The following is a 20,364-nucleotide window of genomic DNA, read 5'->3' on the forward strand; positions in this document are numbered from 1 at the left end:
CAAAACTCATTTCAGCACAAAATCAAAATTAGCTCATTAGAAAACGCTAAAAATCTACAAGGAAGCATACTATGGAATGTAACTGCATGTCATATGACAGCTGTAAAATATATGCTTTCATGCAGTCTAGTTTTACATAAAACTAAAAGTTGATAGAGGTGGAGATTAGATGTACTAGAAACTATGCCACAATTCTAGAATTACAACATGTAAATTCTAAGACATTCATATCTCACAAGACCTACAATAATGAAACAGTTACCATATTCTGAAACATTCTAGTTATGAAGAGTTGTCTCAATGTATTATATATGACAAAAAGTACTCAACAAGAACCAAAGATGACGTGTATTGAAGATTTGTACAGTTGTGCTGTGATTACTTGCAATGACAAGATTATTTGAATGAAATAATAAATACACTGAGAAATTCGTTAATCTAAAATGTAGGTTAACCAGTATATAGCAGCAAATGCTATAATAATGAGATGGCCTGTTTGCTAAATGATAATAATTTTTTCAATGGCAATGATTATATTAATTATTTATAAACAGTATTTTGTATAAAATGATCACTTTATGCATATCCATTCTTAAAACTTAAAAGAAGTAATGAGCACCAAACTAAAACAAATTTATTTCATTTCAGGAATTGATAACTGTTATAAGTGATTAGAAACCCCAGATATAATATTGTCCATACGATAAGATTATTAAACAGGAAAAAACCCATCTAACTAAAGAAAACATTATGATGAGTTGTCAAAAGAAATTGATGCTTTAATGTCATTGATACACCCTTGCAGAAATATTGAACTTACATTTTATATGGAAGTGAGCACTAAATTTTACGTTTGATAAACTGTCTAAAATGATGAACTTCATGTCATACTCTCAAACTTAATAGAGCTTCCTGATTAAGTCTCCATATGGCGTTAGGAAGGGCATCCAGCTGTAGAAACTCTGCCAAATCAGACTGGAGCCTGGTGTTGCCATCCGGTTTCACCAGTCCTCAGTCAAATCGTCCAACCCATGCCAGCATGGAAAGCGGACGTTAAACGATGATGATGATGATGATGATGATGATGATGCCATCAAATGCAATCTTACAAATCTTACAAAAGAGTAATGCAATACGACAAAGGCAATAAATGTTAACCAAAACTTTACATAGTGCACAACTTTTGAGGATTCATTTGATGAAGCAATATTTAAATGCCGTGACAAAGAGGCTCTCAAATTATTGACACAACAAGTGCAGTACTAATATGGTTAAGAGGAGAAATATCACAAAAAGTAATTGAGATTTTTATTTTTTTATAAAACAGTGATATTGGCTGGGTGGTTGGTTGGTTAGTTGGAATAAGAGCAATATTAATCTGATTTCAAACTGAAATGAAGAAACGATTGATGCTAAAGTACAGCAATATTAAAATGGTATATATATATATACACACACACATATATATACATGCATATATATATGCATATATATGTGTATACATATATGTATACATACATACATATATATATATACATATATGTATGTATATATAAATATCCATATATATATATATATATATATATATATATATATATATAATTCAGAATAAATGGATGATGCTGAATAAATATTAAGAAATATGTGGCGAAATTTACAAAAAAGACTAACTTGATATGTGTGCACATATTTTCATGCTTCTTTGCATGGTTGATTTTGATTTCATATAGATGTGATTGTAGGGATGTATATAACAACACAAAACACTTTTTTTCAAAGAAATCATGATCATGAGTGTAAAAATGTGATTAAATTTTATATATATTTTATGATAGATAAAAATATATTTTGTTGTATGTATTTTGTGATAAGTAAAAAGAATTAGTGAATGATAAGATATTTTGTTAAACACTTCTATTAAAAATTACATTCACTATTTTGGAATACAGAATAATTTACAAAAATTAAATTCATAAAAAGTCCAAATGATAATTTCATCATTCTTAAATCTCATAAATATTCTAAGAATTCTAGAAACGTATCAAGAAAATGATCATGCATTAAAAATGCCTATTTTTGATATATGTTTACCTTGCTTTCATGCAAAATCACCTATTTTATTTGTTACATAACACAGTTTTGATATTTCATACATTACTTTATTGTTGAAACCTTCGATGGCTCTTTTTATCATTTGAAGATGCTCAGGACAATACTTGATTTATATACATAGAATTTTATAGAGAATATACATATATTCATTTATTTCATATACACTATTTACATACTGTAAATTCAAAATGTATATACCATGCATTCTGCTATGTTATATTTGCTTATACATACACAATTGCTAACTAAACTAATACCCATAATTTGTATGCTGCAAATGATTATGAGGATACAATGAAATATGCTTAAATTCATCATTTCAATGTTAATGAATTACCGAGAGAACAAAATGAACAGCAGTATATACATGTGTGTGAGTGTGTGTGTGTAGATAAGTATACATATGTATGTATGCATACATATATATATATATATATATATATATATATATATGTTTTAAACATATTCATATGTAAGTAAATATTAAAATAATATTGCATTGATACACAAATCTAAAATTGATTCTAAACCTAGTAAAAGATACCTTAATATCATTTAAGCTTAAAAAACATATTTACAGCCTAATTATAGATACATAAATGAATTTGTTAAAAGCTAATATCCCATGATTAGCAAATAAAATAGAACTGGTCCTAAAAACCCAGCACATTTAAAGCAATAGAAATACTAATGAAGAATTATAAGAATCTATTTTGTGTTTATATTTCATTAAAGTAATTAAAAAAATTACATATATATAACTATATTCTTTTCTACTCTAGGCACAAGGCCCAAAATTTTGGGAGAGGGGCCAGTCGATTAGATCGACTCCAGCAACTGGTACTTAATTTACTGACCCCGAAAGGATGAAAGGCAAAGTCGACCTTGACGGAATTTGAACTCAGAACATAAGGACAGGAGAAGTACTGATAAGCATTTTGCCTGGTGTGCTAACATCTCTGCCAGCTCACTGCCTTCACATATATAACAATATTGATAAAACTGAGTGGGAGCAACTATACCTATATGTTTGCTACTGGATGCAAGCACATTAACTTAAAAGCAAGAAAAAAAAAATTCTTATGTTTGCTTGTGCATATTCAAATACATATTTATTATATTAGTATTGTTTCTGCTGATTTTACATATATATATTTGTGTGTGTGTGTGTGTGTGTGTGTGGTGTGTGTGTGTGTGTGTGTGTGTGTGTGTGTGTGTGTGTGTGTGTGAATGTTTATATATACATATGTAAGAAAATATTGAAATATATTCCAATGATACACAAATCTAAAATTAATTCTAAAGCTAGTAACGAATGTCTTCAAAATTATTTAAGTTTAAAAAATATATTTACTGTCTAAATATAGATAAATAAATGAATTTATTATTAAAGATTGTTATCTTGTGCTTACAAGAAAAATAGTGAGACTGGTGATAAAAGTCTGCACATTTAGGGCAAATGAAAGAATGAAGAAAAATCAGAATAAGTTATTAGTACTGTTTTTTTTTTTTAATATTAAAGTGATTAAAAAAATCATATATATAACAATATTGATAAAATGGAGTGTTGGCAACTCAACGAAAATGTTACTGGATGCAAGCACATTAAACTGACTCAAAAGCAAAAGAATAAGAAATCAAAATATATACTGAGATAAAAAGGGGTTTGATAACAAAAATATGGAAAAGCAAAATCACACACAATTACTTTCTAAGCATGATGTATGAACAATATCTTTTTCTCTACACTATTTCTTTTATTATAATCCCTTTAGTCCTACATCTATCCTTATCTTTCCCTTATCTCTATTTAAACTTTTTTCTCTTTCTTGTTTATATTTTTTTATCACTAGTCAATTTTTATCTCTGTCAACCTTTCTGTTTCTGTTTTTTTAACCATATTTTCTTCATGTTATTAGATTTAAAATACGAATTTGCCAAAGTTTTCCTATAGGGTGATCACAATTTAGCTGAATGCTGAAACAATAAAATACAACACGGAACAGAACAAAAAGAACAAATTTTGAAATAAGCACCAAAACTAATAAATAAAATGAATTTGTAGCTCAAATTTTGAGGATGATTAGTTTTCCAACTAGTATAATTTAAATTAAACCTCTAATTTTAAAGTTTTAAACAATTAGAGCTGGTAGAAAATTATTTTCCACCTATTTTTTCCTTAATGTTTTTAAAGAAGCACTAATTCTCCTGTGTCATTTACTTTTCTTTTAAAATAATCAATGTGATGTAGATTTATCTTGAAATTCCAGAATTTAGCTGAGTTGTGACCACCTTAGGTTAGGTCAGATTCTTTTTAAGGCAACAAGAAAACTAAGATAATAAATGCTACTTGTGTGGTTGAAAATAAATACAAACCCTTAATAAAAGCTGGATATCCTTAGAACGAAGAAAATGTCTCAGAAAGAAAACATCCTCTTCATTTGCAGATAGTCTGTGCTGGAGCTCAGCGAGGGAAGCCACAAGATTCTGTATATCTGTTTAAAAGAAGAAGGCAAAATTCAGTATGTAACATTCTTTGTTCTTGATAGCATTCTTATAATTAGCCTAGAGTTAACAAGTTCAGATCCCTTTATGTATTCTGGAAATAACAGAAAAATCTTAGCAAATTTTTTGGACTGAATATTGAAATTTAATAGAAAGCAAATTTGCTTTCCTTTGAATATGTAATGTGAAAATTTGCTCAATTTATAATCTATAACAACTCTTATCATTATTCATACTATAATGCTTTATTAAGTTTTGTAAAAAGAAAATTGTATAGGCAGTTACATTTTCATATGTATTATATAAATAGAGGGAAAATATCATAGATATAACTTAAGTATATGCATATATATTTTTCATTATACTGGTGCACATAACTGCACATATCTATGTATATATACACAATATTTGACTATTAATTCAAGTGAAACTAGTGATATTTAGTTCTTTCAAGATAAGTAATGTAATCAGAATTTGTTTTTTGAGTATCAAATATTAATTTTAGCTTATATAAGATCCATAGTTAGTATTGTAACATATAATATTATGATGTATGAGATTGTGAAGATGTGAAAAACAGAAAAATATCCATGAAAACTCAATGTAATCTAAATGCCAGTTGGACTATGTATTAAATTCAACACAATAAACGGAGAAATTTTTTGAAAAATAATTGATAGGAAAAGGGAAAACAGATAGTTGACACTATTTGCTATTTGTGACATTAAAGACTTACAAGGGAAATAAACTTGTATTTATATCATATCAGAAACAGTTGTTATGTAAATTCTTTTAAGAAGTGTAAATTTTGATAGAAAATTGTATTTTTAATACAAATATATGAATAAACATACATTTGCTCTCATAATTTAATGGTTACATTGTTGCAGCTGAAAGAAGTAATTATTTCAGTATAAAGTATGATGAGAAATCAAAACCTATTTCTTGAAAAGGTTATATATATATTCTCATACTGCCTCAAATGTGAATTGTATGTGTGAGTGTGTGTGTGTGTGTGTGTGTGTGTGTGTGTGTGTGTGTGTGCGTGTGTGCATGTCTGTGTATGTGTGTTACTGAGTGAACATATTACTTCAAAACTGATATATGCTTACTCAATAACAAAGAAAAACTTAGAATAATGCAAGATTACAAAATTGTATAAACAGCATTTATATACTTAGGGTAGAACATACACTTACATACTGCTTTGTATATAAATGCAAGCTACAGATTAGCCTTCAGATGTACAATGAAATAAGCCCACTGAAAATAGATTCTAATGAAAGCATAATGAGGGAGACTCTATATAGCCACTCAACTCGGAAGAAATACCATCTTAAAAAAAGGCAGACATTTTGAAAATAGCAGCCAAATCTCTCTCAAATTACATCCTATCAACTGTAAGAAAAAGACATTGGACAAGATAAACTGTCTGAAGAACAGGAAATGTCATGGCTAGGATAAGTTTTTGATCTTATGTCTATTCACTGTTGATATGGGCCTAAAGAATGACAAAAAAGTAATTAAAATCTGAATGTAGATTAAACAGAAAGCAATATTATTATTAAATTCAACATTACTTAATTGTTATTGCGTTAAAAAATATTACTAACTGATAATTTGTTCTGGATATTCCAAAGTTGTTGTCATGCTTGCTTTCTATGAATTGTAAGATGAGAAAATGTATTTTTATCGTTAAAAGATGCTTATAGAACTATATCAGGTCACCCCTATTACCCATAAATAGCTTATCTTCCTCATCATCTTCATTAACTCTTGACACCCTACATTACAATACATATCCATCATGTCTACCATCAGTATTAACTTGTTGGACATCTTAAGTTTTCATTGACTATCTAATATCTACTTCTCTGTTCATTACAACAAACTCATCAACTCTTTCTACCTCAGTTTCACTACCTCATTCAGTTCTTATACCTCTGCAATCTTTGTAATTGAGGTTCCAACTTCAAGGCTCAGTCACATCACATGGTATTCTACTTTCTATAATGCAATAACCTACAACTAACTGTTGAGGCTGCATGTCATCATTATTGACAATACCACTGTCTTTACTATTAACCATATATTCATCTTTACCATTGACTACATCCTGCATCTACCCCATTACCAACCACCTTCACTTCCTTCTGATTCTCTGTCTTACAACCTTATTTCTTCAGCACACCATCCCTTCTGTCTCCTTTCTAGCTTCTCTTTATATCTTTCCTAAACACACTCTCTTTTCCTTCAGGTGTGATCATAATCTGCATAACCTTCTGATTTACAACTCCTGCATCTCTCACACTATCTAGCAGATTCTTTGCCTGCTCCTGTTGTAATCCAAATCTCATTATATAGGACATCGCCACCCAATACAGACCTAGTTCATTTTCCATGTCATGAACTACTTCACCTATACCTCAAACATCATAATAAATATATAAAATGCCAATACTGTGTTTTATTGTGTGTTGGAGAAACTAGCTGATGGCTGACTGATGATTTTACAGAATATTTAATGTAGCAACACTGGATCACTCAAATCTGTAGTTTTTCACTCCAATTTTCTAGACCACAACTACCTTTATCTTACCATTTGAAGCATTTTAAACATTGCCATCTCCCACTTGGACCATAATTGATTTTCTGATAATAAGGCAGCTGTCCCATTTAGGATTAATAATTAAGGTATTTTCCACTAAAATTCTACCTTTTCATATAAAGTACACTCTACACAAATTGATATATGCCATTGCATGCACTTCACCTTTCCTCAATTCTTCACTTACACATTCATATATACACCATTCTACTAAACTACCACAAATGTATACACACTACTTACACTGTTAGAACTACTGACATAGCTACAGATCAAATCTATATCTATTCTTTAGCACATGTGCACACACACACACAACCTATGATACACTTCATTTCCCACTGTTTATGCTCTTTTTATCTCAACCATACAACACTACACCATGTTCACATCTGTCATATACATACACACATAACGTATACAAAACTAACTTACCTCTCATTCACGCACACAATACAATCTAGCCACACACTAGACGGTTTATTGCTCACATACATAACATGTTAATATATACTTCATAACATCTTACCACACATATATTGCTATATCGCCTTAGCTTCCTCCACTTAATGCAAACTTCCATTCTATCCACTTCCACCAAACTATTCATCATGCTGTCCTCTTTCCTTCACAAATGATCACCGTCAACAACATTGAATTTTTCTGCTCTTTTCCTCACAGCATAACTTTGTTCTCTTGTTCATGTCGTCTTTAACATTATTTTGCTTTGCATTGTGACTCTACTTGGATATTCCGTTACCACACTGATACAGACTACCCATGTTACCACTGGATTTATATATAGATACAATTTTAACTTTTAGTATTTTTCCTTCTCCTTGAAGTAATTACAAATGTTTCATAATGATACATTTGTCCGTTTGATTTCATTAAGATAGTCATGTGTGTGTGTGTGTGTTCATATATTTTCTTCCAAAACATTCAATTAATTACATGTAGTGAAAAATCAAATTAAATATCACATGGAAATTTTTGATTACATCAAAACAGAAAATTATATTTTCAATGTTCACGTAATTAACTGGAATATAAATTCAAATAAAAAATGAAATGTGATCAAAGAATGACTTATTTTGCTTAAACAAATACCACACATCTAATAATATTTCCCCACCCAAGAAATGATAACTTCACATATTTTGATAACATAATTATCAAGATTTGATATACACAGCAAAGCAATGTTGAACCCCCAGGTTAAAATTCTAAATATATTTGCTTTTGCAGGGAGGAAGAAAGAAATAACAAAAGTTCTAAATCAAATACTATTAAATGACAAAATGAGATGATGGAAGAATATCATCAAAAATTATGAACTTTACAGTCTATAAAATGAATGTTGTGACTTTTACCATATGAAACTAGGCTAATTTCTTTATTATTGTACCAAAAGTTCATTACACATCTCTGAATAACTAAAAACAAAATATATAAAACATCCTATGTGACCTAAAACAAAATTTATGAATAGTGATTGTTGTTGCAGGCTTTGATTTTTTATTTGGCATAAGTACACATATTAATGACATATGAAAAGAAGTAGTAAAATCACCAGATTTCCAAAATTAAAACATTCACGGCCCTAGCATCATCACAGTTTACATATGGGAACAGGCAAAAGAGAAAGTATAAGGAGAAATGATATGACATTCTGATATTCAACCAATTCTGTCAACTTTGCACCCACCCTACAAAACTATATGTGATGTGAAACACAAACTAATATGCCTAACAAAATGTGTCTCAATAATGATGTTTATGCCTGATAAAATCTTCAAAAGTCTAACAAGAACAAATTAAGCAAAAACAGGAATTAATATTCCTTCCACAGAGTACAGGGTAACAGTAAAATCATGTATCATAATTGAACAGTTGGCGAAATTTGAGGAAATTTATATATATATATATATATATATATATATATATATATATAGTCCAACCCATGCTAGCATGGAAAGCGGACGTTAAACGGTGATATATATATATATATATATATATATATATATATATATATATACACACATACATATATATATGATGACCGTCCACTCATGACCAAGGAAGACCATTACTGACCTTTAGGAACATTGTGTGCTCTAGGACTAATTTATATTTTACATTTGTGGCTCTGCTGGTGGCTAATGAGCCCTGCTCTTGACAAGCATATACAGCTGCAAACATTACAAACCAAGCTTTCCCTATTCACTACACTAGCAGTATATATATATATATACATACATGTATGTATTTGTTATTTGTGTCTGTGTTTGTCCCCCCACCATCACTTGACAACTGATGCTGGTGTGTTAACATCCTGTCACATAGCAGTTCAGCAAAAAGTGACTGATAGAATAAGTATTAGGTTTACAGAGAATAAGTCCCGGGATCAATTTGTTCAACTAAAGGTGGTGCTCCATCATGGCCACAGTCAAATGACAGAAACAAGTAAAAGAATAAAAGAAAAGAATGTGTGTGTGTGTGTGTGTGTGTGTGTGTGTTAATGTTTGTTTTTATGTTCAATTATCATAAAAACAACAATTTCATATTAAATTGATGGGTTATTCTATACTTTCATAGAGTACAAATTTATTATTTTTAAACAAGAATGCTACAATTAAGAGCCCTATCTACTCGCTGGCGGTATCCCGCCCTCCCACCCCCTCCACCGGAAGTTCATTCCTCTGTCACCCCCCCCCCCACCGGAAGTTCATTCCTCTGTCATCCCACCCCCTCCACCGGAAGTTCATTCCTCTGTCATCCCACCCCCTCCACCGGAAGTTCATTCCTCTGTCATCCTGTCAACCTCGGCTGTCTCCCGGAACCCATCTAGTGGCCTTGGCCATCCTCTCCCCTACCTTTGGGTAGCGCATTAAGTTTGAGAAATGTTTGCAGGTTGTAGGTACTGTTTTGCTTATGAATTCTTCCAATTGCAAGTTTTCTTTTCAGGTACACGACACTGCTTTTCCCCTTCCCAGGCTACAGGCCCACACCCCCAACACCCATACTGTTAGGATTGGCACTCTCAACGTCGGCACGCTGAAAGGTAGATCTGGTGAAATTGTTGAGATGCTTGAACGGAGACGCGTAGATATGTGCTGCATCCAGGAAGTAAGATGGAGAGGAGGTTCTGCGAGGTTCCTCACAGGCAAAGAACACAGGTACAAGATTTTCTGGGCAGGGAACACTGACGGGGTCGGGGGCGTAGGAATACTTCTAGCGGAGAAATGGGTGGATAAGGTAATCGAGGTCGTTAGAGTAAGTGACAGAGTACTTAAGATCAGACTAGTGCTTCATCATAGATTAGCTGCTGTCATCTCAGCCTATGCACCTCAACCGGGGCTAGCAGATGGTCTGAAAGACCAATTCTATGACACCCTCTTGCAAACTACCTCGTCGACGAGTGACAGGGACCTTCTCTTTGTGGCTGGAGACTTCAACGGTCATGTCGGACGTCGTGCTGGGGGCTTCCATGGCATACATGGAGGCTATGGCTTCGGTTCCCGCAACGAGGAGGGAACCAGACTGATGGAGTTCTGTGATGCAACCGATCTTATGGTCTGCAATACCAACTTCAGGAAACCTGCCAGTCACCTAGTCACCTACCGCTCCGGCAGACACTCTAGCCAAATCGACTACATCCTCGCCAGAAATAGGGAAAGAGGGCGGCTTATAAATGCCAAAACCTACCCTGGCGAAGAATGTACCCCACAACATTGATTAGTAGTTAGCGACTTTGGGATCAAGGCAAAATGGGTGCCCAGAATTAGACAGGCTTGGAGAAGAAGGGTGTGGAAGCTTAAAGACCCTGCAAACGGACAGAGACTTAGAGACAAGTTACTTGAAGCATTTAACGAAATAGAAGGGGATATAGCATCATACAACGTGGAAGACAATTGGAGATTTCTGCGGGACAACCTGTTGAAAGCCACCGACCAGATTTGTGGGTGGTGTAAGGTCCCCTCCCGACCCAGAGTAACGTGGTGGTGGAACAAGGAGGTAGACAGGGCTATTAGACAAAAGAAACAGGCTTGGAAGGACTGGAAGAACGGTGGTAGCAGGGAATTGTACCAATGTGCCAGAAGGGAGGCTAGGCGACAGGTTTATTTAGCCAGAGGGGAAGCAGATAAGGAAAGATTTGCCAATGTTCTGCGCCGTGAGGACCAAAGACTCGAGGTATTTCGTGTTGCAAGACAGTGTAGGAGAGAGAATAGTGATGTTGTAGGAGAGAAATGTGTTCGCATGGATGATGGTACGCTTGCATTAAATGAGGATGCAAAGAAAGAGGTCTGGAGATGCCACTACGATAGAGTGCTTAATAAAGAGAATGAATGGGAGAAAGAGAGCCTGCCGTATGTCGACCCAACAGAGGGACCAGCTATCCGAGTTGATAGTACCAGGGTAGATAAAGCAATTAAGAGTATGAAGACCGGGAAAGCCCCCGGCCCATCAGGAATCACTGCAGAGATGCTCAAAATATCTGGCAGTGTTGGCTATAGCCTAGTCACCCGTATTACGAACCAAGTGATACACGAAGGAGTCATACCCAATGACTGGTGTAGCAGCATCATAGTCAACTGCTACAAAGGTAAAGGGGACGCTTTAGATACAAATAATTACAGAGGCATCAAGCTGTTAGATCAGGTTATGAAAGTTACAGAGAGGGTCATAGCCCAACTAATTAGGGAGCGAATCAATTTAGATGAGATGCAGTTTGGGTTCGTGCCAGGTAAAAGCACTACTGATGCCTTATTTCTAGTGAGACAGTTGCAGGAGAAATACCTAGCTAAGGATAAACCTCTGTACCTGGCTTTTGTTGACATGGAGAAAGCCTTTGACAGGGTCCCCCGATCCCTTATCTGGTGGTCAATGAGGAAACTTGGGATAGAAGAATGGTTAGTGAGAGCTGTGCGAGCCATGTACAGAGATGCTGCCAGTAAGGTGAGGGTTGGAAATGAGTACAGCAATGAATTCCGGGTAGAGGTAGGGGTCCACCAAGGTTCCGTCCTCAGCCCCCTATTATTTACCATAGTCCTCCAGGCAATCACAGAGGAGTTCAAGACAGGCTGCCCCTGGGAGCTCCTCTATGCTGATGACCTTGCCCTAATTGCGGAGTCACTATCAGAACTAGAGGAGAAGTTTCAGGTGTGGAAGCAAGGTCTAGAATTGAAGGGCCTTAGAGTCAACCTAGCTAAAACCAAAATCCTAATAGGTAGGAAGGTAGATAAAACACAAACCCCTTCAGGTAGATGGCCCTGCTCAGTATGTAGAAAAGGAGTAGGTAGTAACTCTATAAGATGTACCCGGTGCAAGCTATGGACACATAAGAGGTGCAGCAACATCAAAGGCAGGTTAACTAGCAAGTTAGTTTTTGTTTGTGGCAGATGTTCAGGTGCAATAAAGACTGCAAACAAACAGGAAACAACTTCTATCTCATTCCAGGGTGAAAAACTAGAGGTAGTCGATAGCTTCCGCTATCTGGGCGACCAAGTTAGTAGTGGGGGTGGGTGCGCTGAAAGTGTAGCTGCTAGAATAAGAATAGCCTGGGCAAAGTTTAGAGAGCTCTTACCCCTGCTGGCGACAAAAGGACTCTCACTCAGAGTAAAAGGCAGACTGTATGACGCATGCGTATGAACAACCATGCTACATGGCAGTGAAACATGGGCTGTAACTGCTGAGGACATACGTAAGCTCGCAAGGAATGAAGCCAGTATGCTCCGTTGGATGTGTAATGTCAATGTGAATACCCGTCAGAGTGTAAGTATCTTGAGAGAAAAGCTGAACATTAGAAGCATCAGTTGTGGCATGCAAGAGAGACGATTGCGCTGGTATGGACATGTGGTGAGAATGGAGGAGGATAGCTGCGTGAAAAAGTGCCACACCCTAACAGTTGAGGGAACCCGTGGAAGAGGTAGGCCCAGGAAGACCTGGGCTGAGGTGGTGAGGCAAGACCTTCGTACATTGGGCCTCACCGAGGCGATGACTACGGACCGAGACCTTTGGAAATGTGCTGTGCGTGAGAAGACCCGGCAAGCCAAGTAAGATCGTTGCCAGTGCCCCTGGACTGGTTCTTGTGCGGGTGGCACATGAGATGCACCATTTTGAGCGTGGCCGTTGCCAGTACCGCCTGACTGGCTCCTGTAGGATTTTCGAGCGAGATCGTTGCCAGTGCCCCTGGACTGGCTTGTGCGGGTGGCACATAAAAGACACCATTTCGAGCGTGGCCGTTTTTGTGTGGGTGACACGTAAAAGCACCCACTACACTCTCTGAGTGGTTGGCGTTAGGAAGGGCATCCAGCTGTAGAAACTCTGCCAAATCAGACTGGAGCCTGGTGTTGCCATCCGGTTTCACCAGTCCTCAGTCAAATCGTCCAACCCATGCTAGCATGGAAGGCGGACGTTAAACGATGATGATGATGATGATGAATGCTGTTGATAATGATTTCGAAATTTCAGCCAGTTAAGCCATCTGATGATGCAAATATCAATGGTGTCTTTAATATTTTGAATATACTTTCTAAGAAATAGAAACCAGGAAAACTTCAATTACAGGAACATGAACACTTTTGTGGAAGCCAAGGAAACGTGTGTGTGTGTGTGTGTGTGTGTGTGTGTGTGTGTGTGTGTGTGTGTGTGTGTAAGAGAGAGAGAGAGAGAGACAAATAAACAGACAGATAGACACACAGATCACCATTTTACAGCTTGCTCTTGTAAGTTAATATGAACTAGAAAGCTTTCAAAGCATCTCTCCACTCATTGTAACTCTTTGTCAGCTGGCAGAGAAACAGATACTTTTGCTATTGACTGTGCATTTATTTCATTTTATTGTGCTACCATCAACAGAGATGTTATCGTCAGAGTGAAAACGAAAAAAAGAGTCTTCTTTAACCTATCTTTAAAATATGTATACAAATACACATTCGTTCTCTCATACATGGCTACATACACCTGTGAAAAGTGCAGAGAGTCTAATGCTTGTGTACAAAGTGCAATATTGTACAGTAGCAATATATGGGCATAAGCTGAAGAAGGAAAGCAAAAGCTGAAAATAAAAAGCAAGTATGCACTGCTGAATGTGTAATGTTAGTAGATATAAACAGCAAAGCACAAATAAACAGAGAGCCAAACTAAGAGAGCTATCAGTTGTAGTACACAAAAGAGACAGCTGCGCTGGTATAGATGTGTAATGCATACAGAGAGTGACAATAAGGGAAAAAAGGTTTCTAGGAATCCAAGAGGAAGGAAGCTGATGAAGAAGAGAACTTGGGAAGACATGGGAAGAGGTGGTGAAAGCTAATCTCAGGAGGCTGAACTTCATCAAAGAGACAACAAGGAATTGCATCAAGTGGTGTGATGCCTTGGTAGAGGAGACTCAGCCAACCCAAGCAAAAATGGGAAAAAGGATGTAGAATGATGAGATACATTGATACAATATGCTATGTTACTAGTTGTGTATAAAATCTTGCCTTCTTTGCGAAACATTCTTTTATAAAATCACAGAAAAATTTGCATTTTCTAAGTTTTGTATTGAAACAAATAAGCCTTGTGAAAATTACAGCTCCAGCAATCAAACCTCCAGCCTTTTAGAGTTAATATATTTTCATGAAAGATCATTGCTGTAACTTCAGAAATATTAGAAACTAAGGCATCGAATAGAAATCATAAATTTGTTTGTAATTACAAATTTCAATCAAATTATGAACTTTATCATTTTAGAATAAAGCAGCTATAAATGAAATAAAGATATATAATTACAAGGTTGCTTATATATTCTTAAATACTTCAAAGATTAGCTTTTATTTTCGTTTGATGATAGCATAGATGTTGCATAAAAGTTAAGATACTTTAAGGAACTCCACAAAATTTTCTTAAACTTCCACTACACACACATGCTTATATACACTTACATGTATACAGAAAAGCTAAACTGATTTACATAATATATATATATTTTGCTTACATTGTTTTTTGAATTTCTAAACATTATTTTAGAGTTAGCTATTTGCAGCACTGAAACCTGAAAGCAACATCATTTAAACACTACTCACATGTTCCTATTTTGTTACTTTGTATCCTTATTATCTGTCTTAAACTATCAAATAACTGTAAAAGGTAAACCTGTTTTATATTGTTTCATGAAATAATACATTCTAAAATTCTGTTTCATTTCATGGATTAAATGACTGAAAGCAATATTTTCAAATATACCATTTATTTTCTTGTGTATTTAGTTGCACTTCTTTTCCTTCTAGCTTTGAGTTTATCTACAACAACAGAATATACTCTATTGAGTTTACATCTTTGAAAGCATATTCTCTTTCATTTAAATATAGCAGTTAATTAGCACCAGATCAACTCTCTAAATGATTACTTGCTAGAAATAGCACCAAATTTCTTCAAATCAAATACTACTATCTCACAAAAAATGAAGAATACATTAGACACCAGAGTCCTAGACTTACAAAACATTGGGTTATTACATTTGAAATGCGTTTGATCTTAGGATTACTCAATCAGGGCTAATCTAGGATTAAATAACAGTCTAGCAAAGTACTATTCCAAGTGACATCGACAGTATATTTTGCATTAAGAGCAAGAACATATATACATATATATATATATATATATATATATATATATATATATATATATATTCCAAACTAAATTATAATTTTTAGTCTTCCCAGTTTTTATCACCTGATTTTATTTCATTTTCTTCGCTGTAATAGTATTCCCATCCTAATATATGTGCAGAAAGTTGATCGCTAATAAGGTAATCCATGATAAGTCAAATATTTTTATATAATCAACTTGCTTCTTTATGCGACAATGTATTCTTCTTTTCTAAAAGTTTCATTGTTAAAATTCCTCACTGACCGATATTATATATATAATTCCTTACTAACCAATATTATATATTTTATCACTTTAATTCCAAAGTATTTTAAGTAACATATATTGGTGAAGTTCATTCAAGCTGCTGACTTTTTGCTTGGTTACGATGAAACAAATATCTATTCTGCAGTAGAATTATTCTACCACATAGGTAGGTTTGAACTGTAACCTAACAGCCTACCATCATCTATCATTTTACATTCGTTTTTCTCTTTTGCATACGTAGGATGGATGAGTCTTCTCAAGTACAGCAACTTGCTGCTTGTAGCAGTTCTTTGTCTTCTCCTTCATGTCTGCTACTCCTTTACTCATCTATCATCTTGCTGAGCACATCCTTTTACATCGCTTCCATGATACTCACAAACCATTCATCTGCATCTAGTTTATCTTAGTGCCTATCAGACTACAAAGCATGATACAATGAACTTTTCCGGATCAGTGGACGCTACTTGGACAATCTCGGAGTCATTTCCCTGAAGTGAGCTTACTGAATAAGACTTGTTGTGGGAACCTTGATTCTTCCAGTCTTGCTACATGCCCTAGCCATCAAAGATGGTGTTCCATTATCAGTGAATCGATACTTTGGGCGTTGGCCCTTTCCAGGATTTTCTTGTTGGTCACATAGCAGGACCAACTCAAAGCAACACTGGAAGCCACTGAACCTAAATCGTTTGAAACTCATAACCAACACCATACCAAGGGGCAGTGTTCCATCACCATTCGAACCAAAAACTTCAAAGCCACCAGAAGAGAAAAGGAAGAAATCAAACAACAGGAGAGAAAGGCTCGACAAAATCAACCTCATCCTCTACTAACATTACCATGCAGTCAATGCCATCGACTCTTCTATGCAAGAATTGGTCTATTGAGTCATCAACAGCCTCACAATAAAGGAAGCATTAAGCAAAGAAGAAACTAAATTCTCAGATACAAGATAAAGCCGCCACCCCGACTGCTGATTGCTTGGAATACTTATTCTTTGCTGAGAACATTTTCTGTAATTGTCTCACTTAGAAAAAGACATCAGCAATACCTTGTCCTGGTACAGAACTGAACTTCATTAAATCTAAGCTAATTTTTTTCTTAATGACTTATGCAATAACTCCTTTTTTTTCTTTCTTCTATAAATTGATCCATTAGTTTGATGCTTCTGTAGTTGTTTGTTTCTAGAGTATTCCCTCTCCACTTTTAGCTGTTAATTGTGATGCTACTGACCCAATCATTAGAATGTTTATAGCGACACATAGTGATGAACAACATGGTATTCAAATTATTGATTTAAAGAGAAGTTGTGGCTTTTCATTAAAAATTTATTTATTGTAGTATCTACCAATCCTGTCATCTTTTTTCTCTTTCAACTACCAGAATAGTTCGTTTATTTTCTCTCTATTTGAATTGGGATGGAGTACAAAGTATTGTTTCTTGCTTAATGTAAAGCATAGGGTGAAAGTTTAAATACAGTTAAAGTTTAGTATTTTCTACTGTATTCATGAACAAAATTTTTTCTTTCTCCCATCATTGTTATAAATCTTCAATATAAAGCATGGAGTGAAGGTTGTTTTAGTAGCTAGAATTTGGAAAACCATCCAAACATTAAATCAAAATGGTGAATGTGGAATGCATAACTTATATGAGTTATGGAGAAAAGCAACATTTCATTATCATGTAAGCAACTGGATTTATAAGTGCATTTCATGCATTTTACATTTACTTTGGTTAGATGGTTCCAAATAGAAACTGAAATGAAAGTGTTAATCATAAAATATTTTAGCAGGTAAAGCTGAATGAGACAAAATCAAACTGATTTACCAGATGGCTAATTTTAGATGAAGTGGAACCAACCATAAGTACAATCCGTATCATATGCTCAGCTGCCAGTGTTTATTCCAATACTGCATCTGAAATGCAGAAACTCTGTTCACAGCGTATAGGTCAAAAAGGCTTACATTTATTTGTTTTAGTCTTTATTATAAATTCATCATCATCAGCATCATCGCTTGCTTTTGATATTAACAAGAAAATGGGAACATACAAATGGTGTTAAAATTGGGCATATATATATATATATATATATATATATATATATATATATATATATATATATACATACATATATATATATATACATATCATCATCATCATCATCATCGTTTAACGTCCGCTTTCCATGCTAGCATGGGTTGGACGATTTGACTGAGGACTGGTGCAACCGGATGGCTACACCAGGCTCCAGTCTAATTTGGCAGAGTTTCTACAGCTGGATGCCCTTCCTAACGCCAACGACTCAGAGAGTGTAGTGGGTGCTTTTACGTGTCACCCGCACGAAAACGGCCATGCTCGAAATGGTGTCTTTTATGTGCCACCCGCACAAGAGCCAGTCCAGGGGCACTGGCAACGGTCATATATACATACATATATGTATATATGTATGTATATATATATATATATATATATATATATATATATATATATATATATATATATATATATATATATACATATAAATGTTACTATATTCAAAGTGTTCTAGGTTGAAAAATGATTCTGAGCAGAAAAGTCTTACCTAAATTATCTCAGACTGATAAGCTTTAAATGAAAATATCAAAGCATGAAAATAAATACGATGAAATAATTAGTTTTCATAATAAAGTTGAAAGTAAATAATGAAGCCCATATGACAGTTTAAATTTTAATTTATATATTATATTATTTTTTAAATGGTTTCTGTTGGGAAAGAATTGTCCATAGACATTGTATATTGTCCAAGGCAAGTGAAATCAATGCAGTTGATATCTTTGAATGATAGTAAGTTGATGACTAGGAAAAATATGAGCAGAGACGAAATTCAAGAGGGATGATGTTCTGGGGAAAGCAATAATTGGAGATGTTTTAGAGTAGGTTGTAGAGTAGTGGGCAGTGGAGTGGACAAAATATAGGTGGTATGGAAAGAGGCAAGTCAGTTGGGTGGGCTTGAGTGGAGATGGCATGACATCAGCTAGCCTGGGGAGCAAAGACCATTGTAAAAGTCGTAGAAATAGTACATCTGTGGCCCAGAGGTTAGGTTGGATATTTTGGTGGCTGACTCTATTTCAATTAGTCAATTGGCCCATTTTAGAACACAGTATAATGCTTTAAATATACTAATCTTTCTAACTAAAAAAAATATTACGATTCCACTTTGTGATTGTATTGTTGATACCAAGAACAAAATCTTTCTATAAAATATGTTTCCAAGAAGACATTCAAAAGTCAAAATTGCCAGAAGAAAACAGAACAAAAATGCATTAAAAAAAAATCATAAAAAATCTACCAAACAATTATATTCAACTAGATAAGAAAATGTCAGAGTATGTGATATTAGTAAAGACTGATGAAAAAAAAAACTGTTTGTTGATGTTAAGAAAAAAAGAAAATAAAACAACTATCATGATAATGACGTGTATTTGGTATTTATGATAAGTAACTCAAGCGATAAGGTGTACGTAGAATATTTTAGAGCTCTCACATAAATGTCAATCATAAGTAAAAGTCATATGGATACATTAGCTGCACATGTTTGTATGCTAAGGAAAAAGAGAGAAGAAAGAGAGTGAGAAAAGAAGGTGAGCACAATTGAATATAAGAAAGGTCCGAGCTATACTTATATACGTTTTATGCTACATTTTGTGAACAATTGCATCACGGGTTATAGGTTTCGAATGAGCAAATCACTGGTTTACTGCATTTCCAATAATGTGAGTGACAAGAGAGTATTTGTGTAACTTGGCTGAAATAAATACCACGAGATGGTTTTATATGCCAATAATTTTTTCTCTGACACACAAGCACACACATATGACAGGTTTATACAGTTTGTGTTTACTAAATTTCAGTAACAAATCATTGTTTAAGACAAGGATATGATAGCAGACACTTTGGCAAGGTACTATGTAGCGAAATTGAATCTGAAATCACCAGGTTCCAAGGCTGTGTAGTGGAATTGAATCTAAAACCACATGGTTACAAGATAATTTCACTAACTCATCCATGTATCCTGTACCCATGTTTTTATTTTGTATTATATATTTTTTTTGCTAATACATGAGTGAAGTCCATTTTCACATCCAATGCAGGGAATAAGAAATCTAAAATACTCTAGGGAATATATATGTTATGTTTAAAATAGAATATTAGTCTCCAACCAAAATTTTGTAGAAAAAAATAATTTAGCCTCCTTTGATACAATA

The 20,364-nt window shown here is 34.3% G+C and overlaps 1 protein-coding gene across 42 annotated transcripts in view; it reads right to left on the reverse strand.

The window, feature by feature from the left end:
* Positions 1-20,364, reverse strand: part of LOC106869047 (MAGUK p55 subfamily member 7) — an 850,742-nt gene that overhangs the window by 578,378 nt on the left and 252,000 nt on the right. For all 42 annotated transcript variants that reach the window (XM_089358333.1, XM_089358318.1, XM_089358312.1 and 39 more), the window contains one exon: positions 4,489-4,607. In XM_089358333.1, the coding sequence (XP_089214459.1) occupies positions 4,489-4,607 (119 nt within the window). The remainder of the gene's footprint in view (positions 1-4,488; positions 4,608-20,364) is intronic.

This window comes from Octopus bimaculoides, chromosome 10, assembly GCF_046866305.1.
Source record: "Octopus bimaculoides isolate indiv1 chromosome 10, ASM4686630v1, whole genome shotgun sequence".
NCBI lineage: Eukaryota > Metazoa > Mollusca > Cephalopoda > Octopoda > Octopodidae > Octopus > Octopus bimaculoides.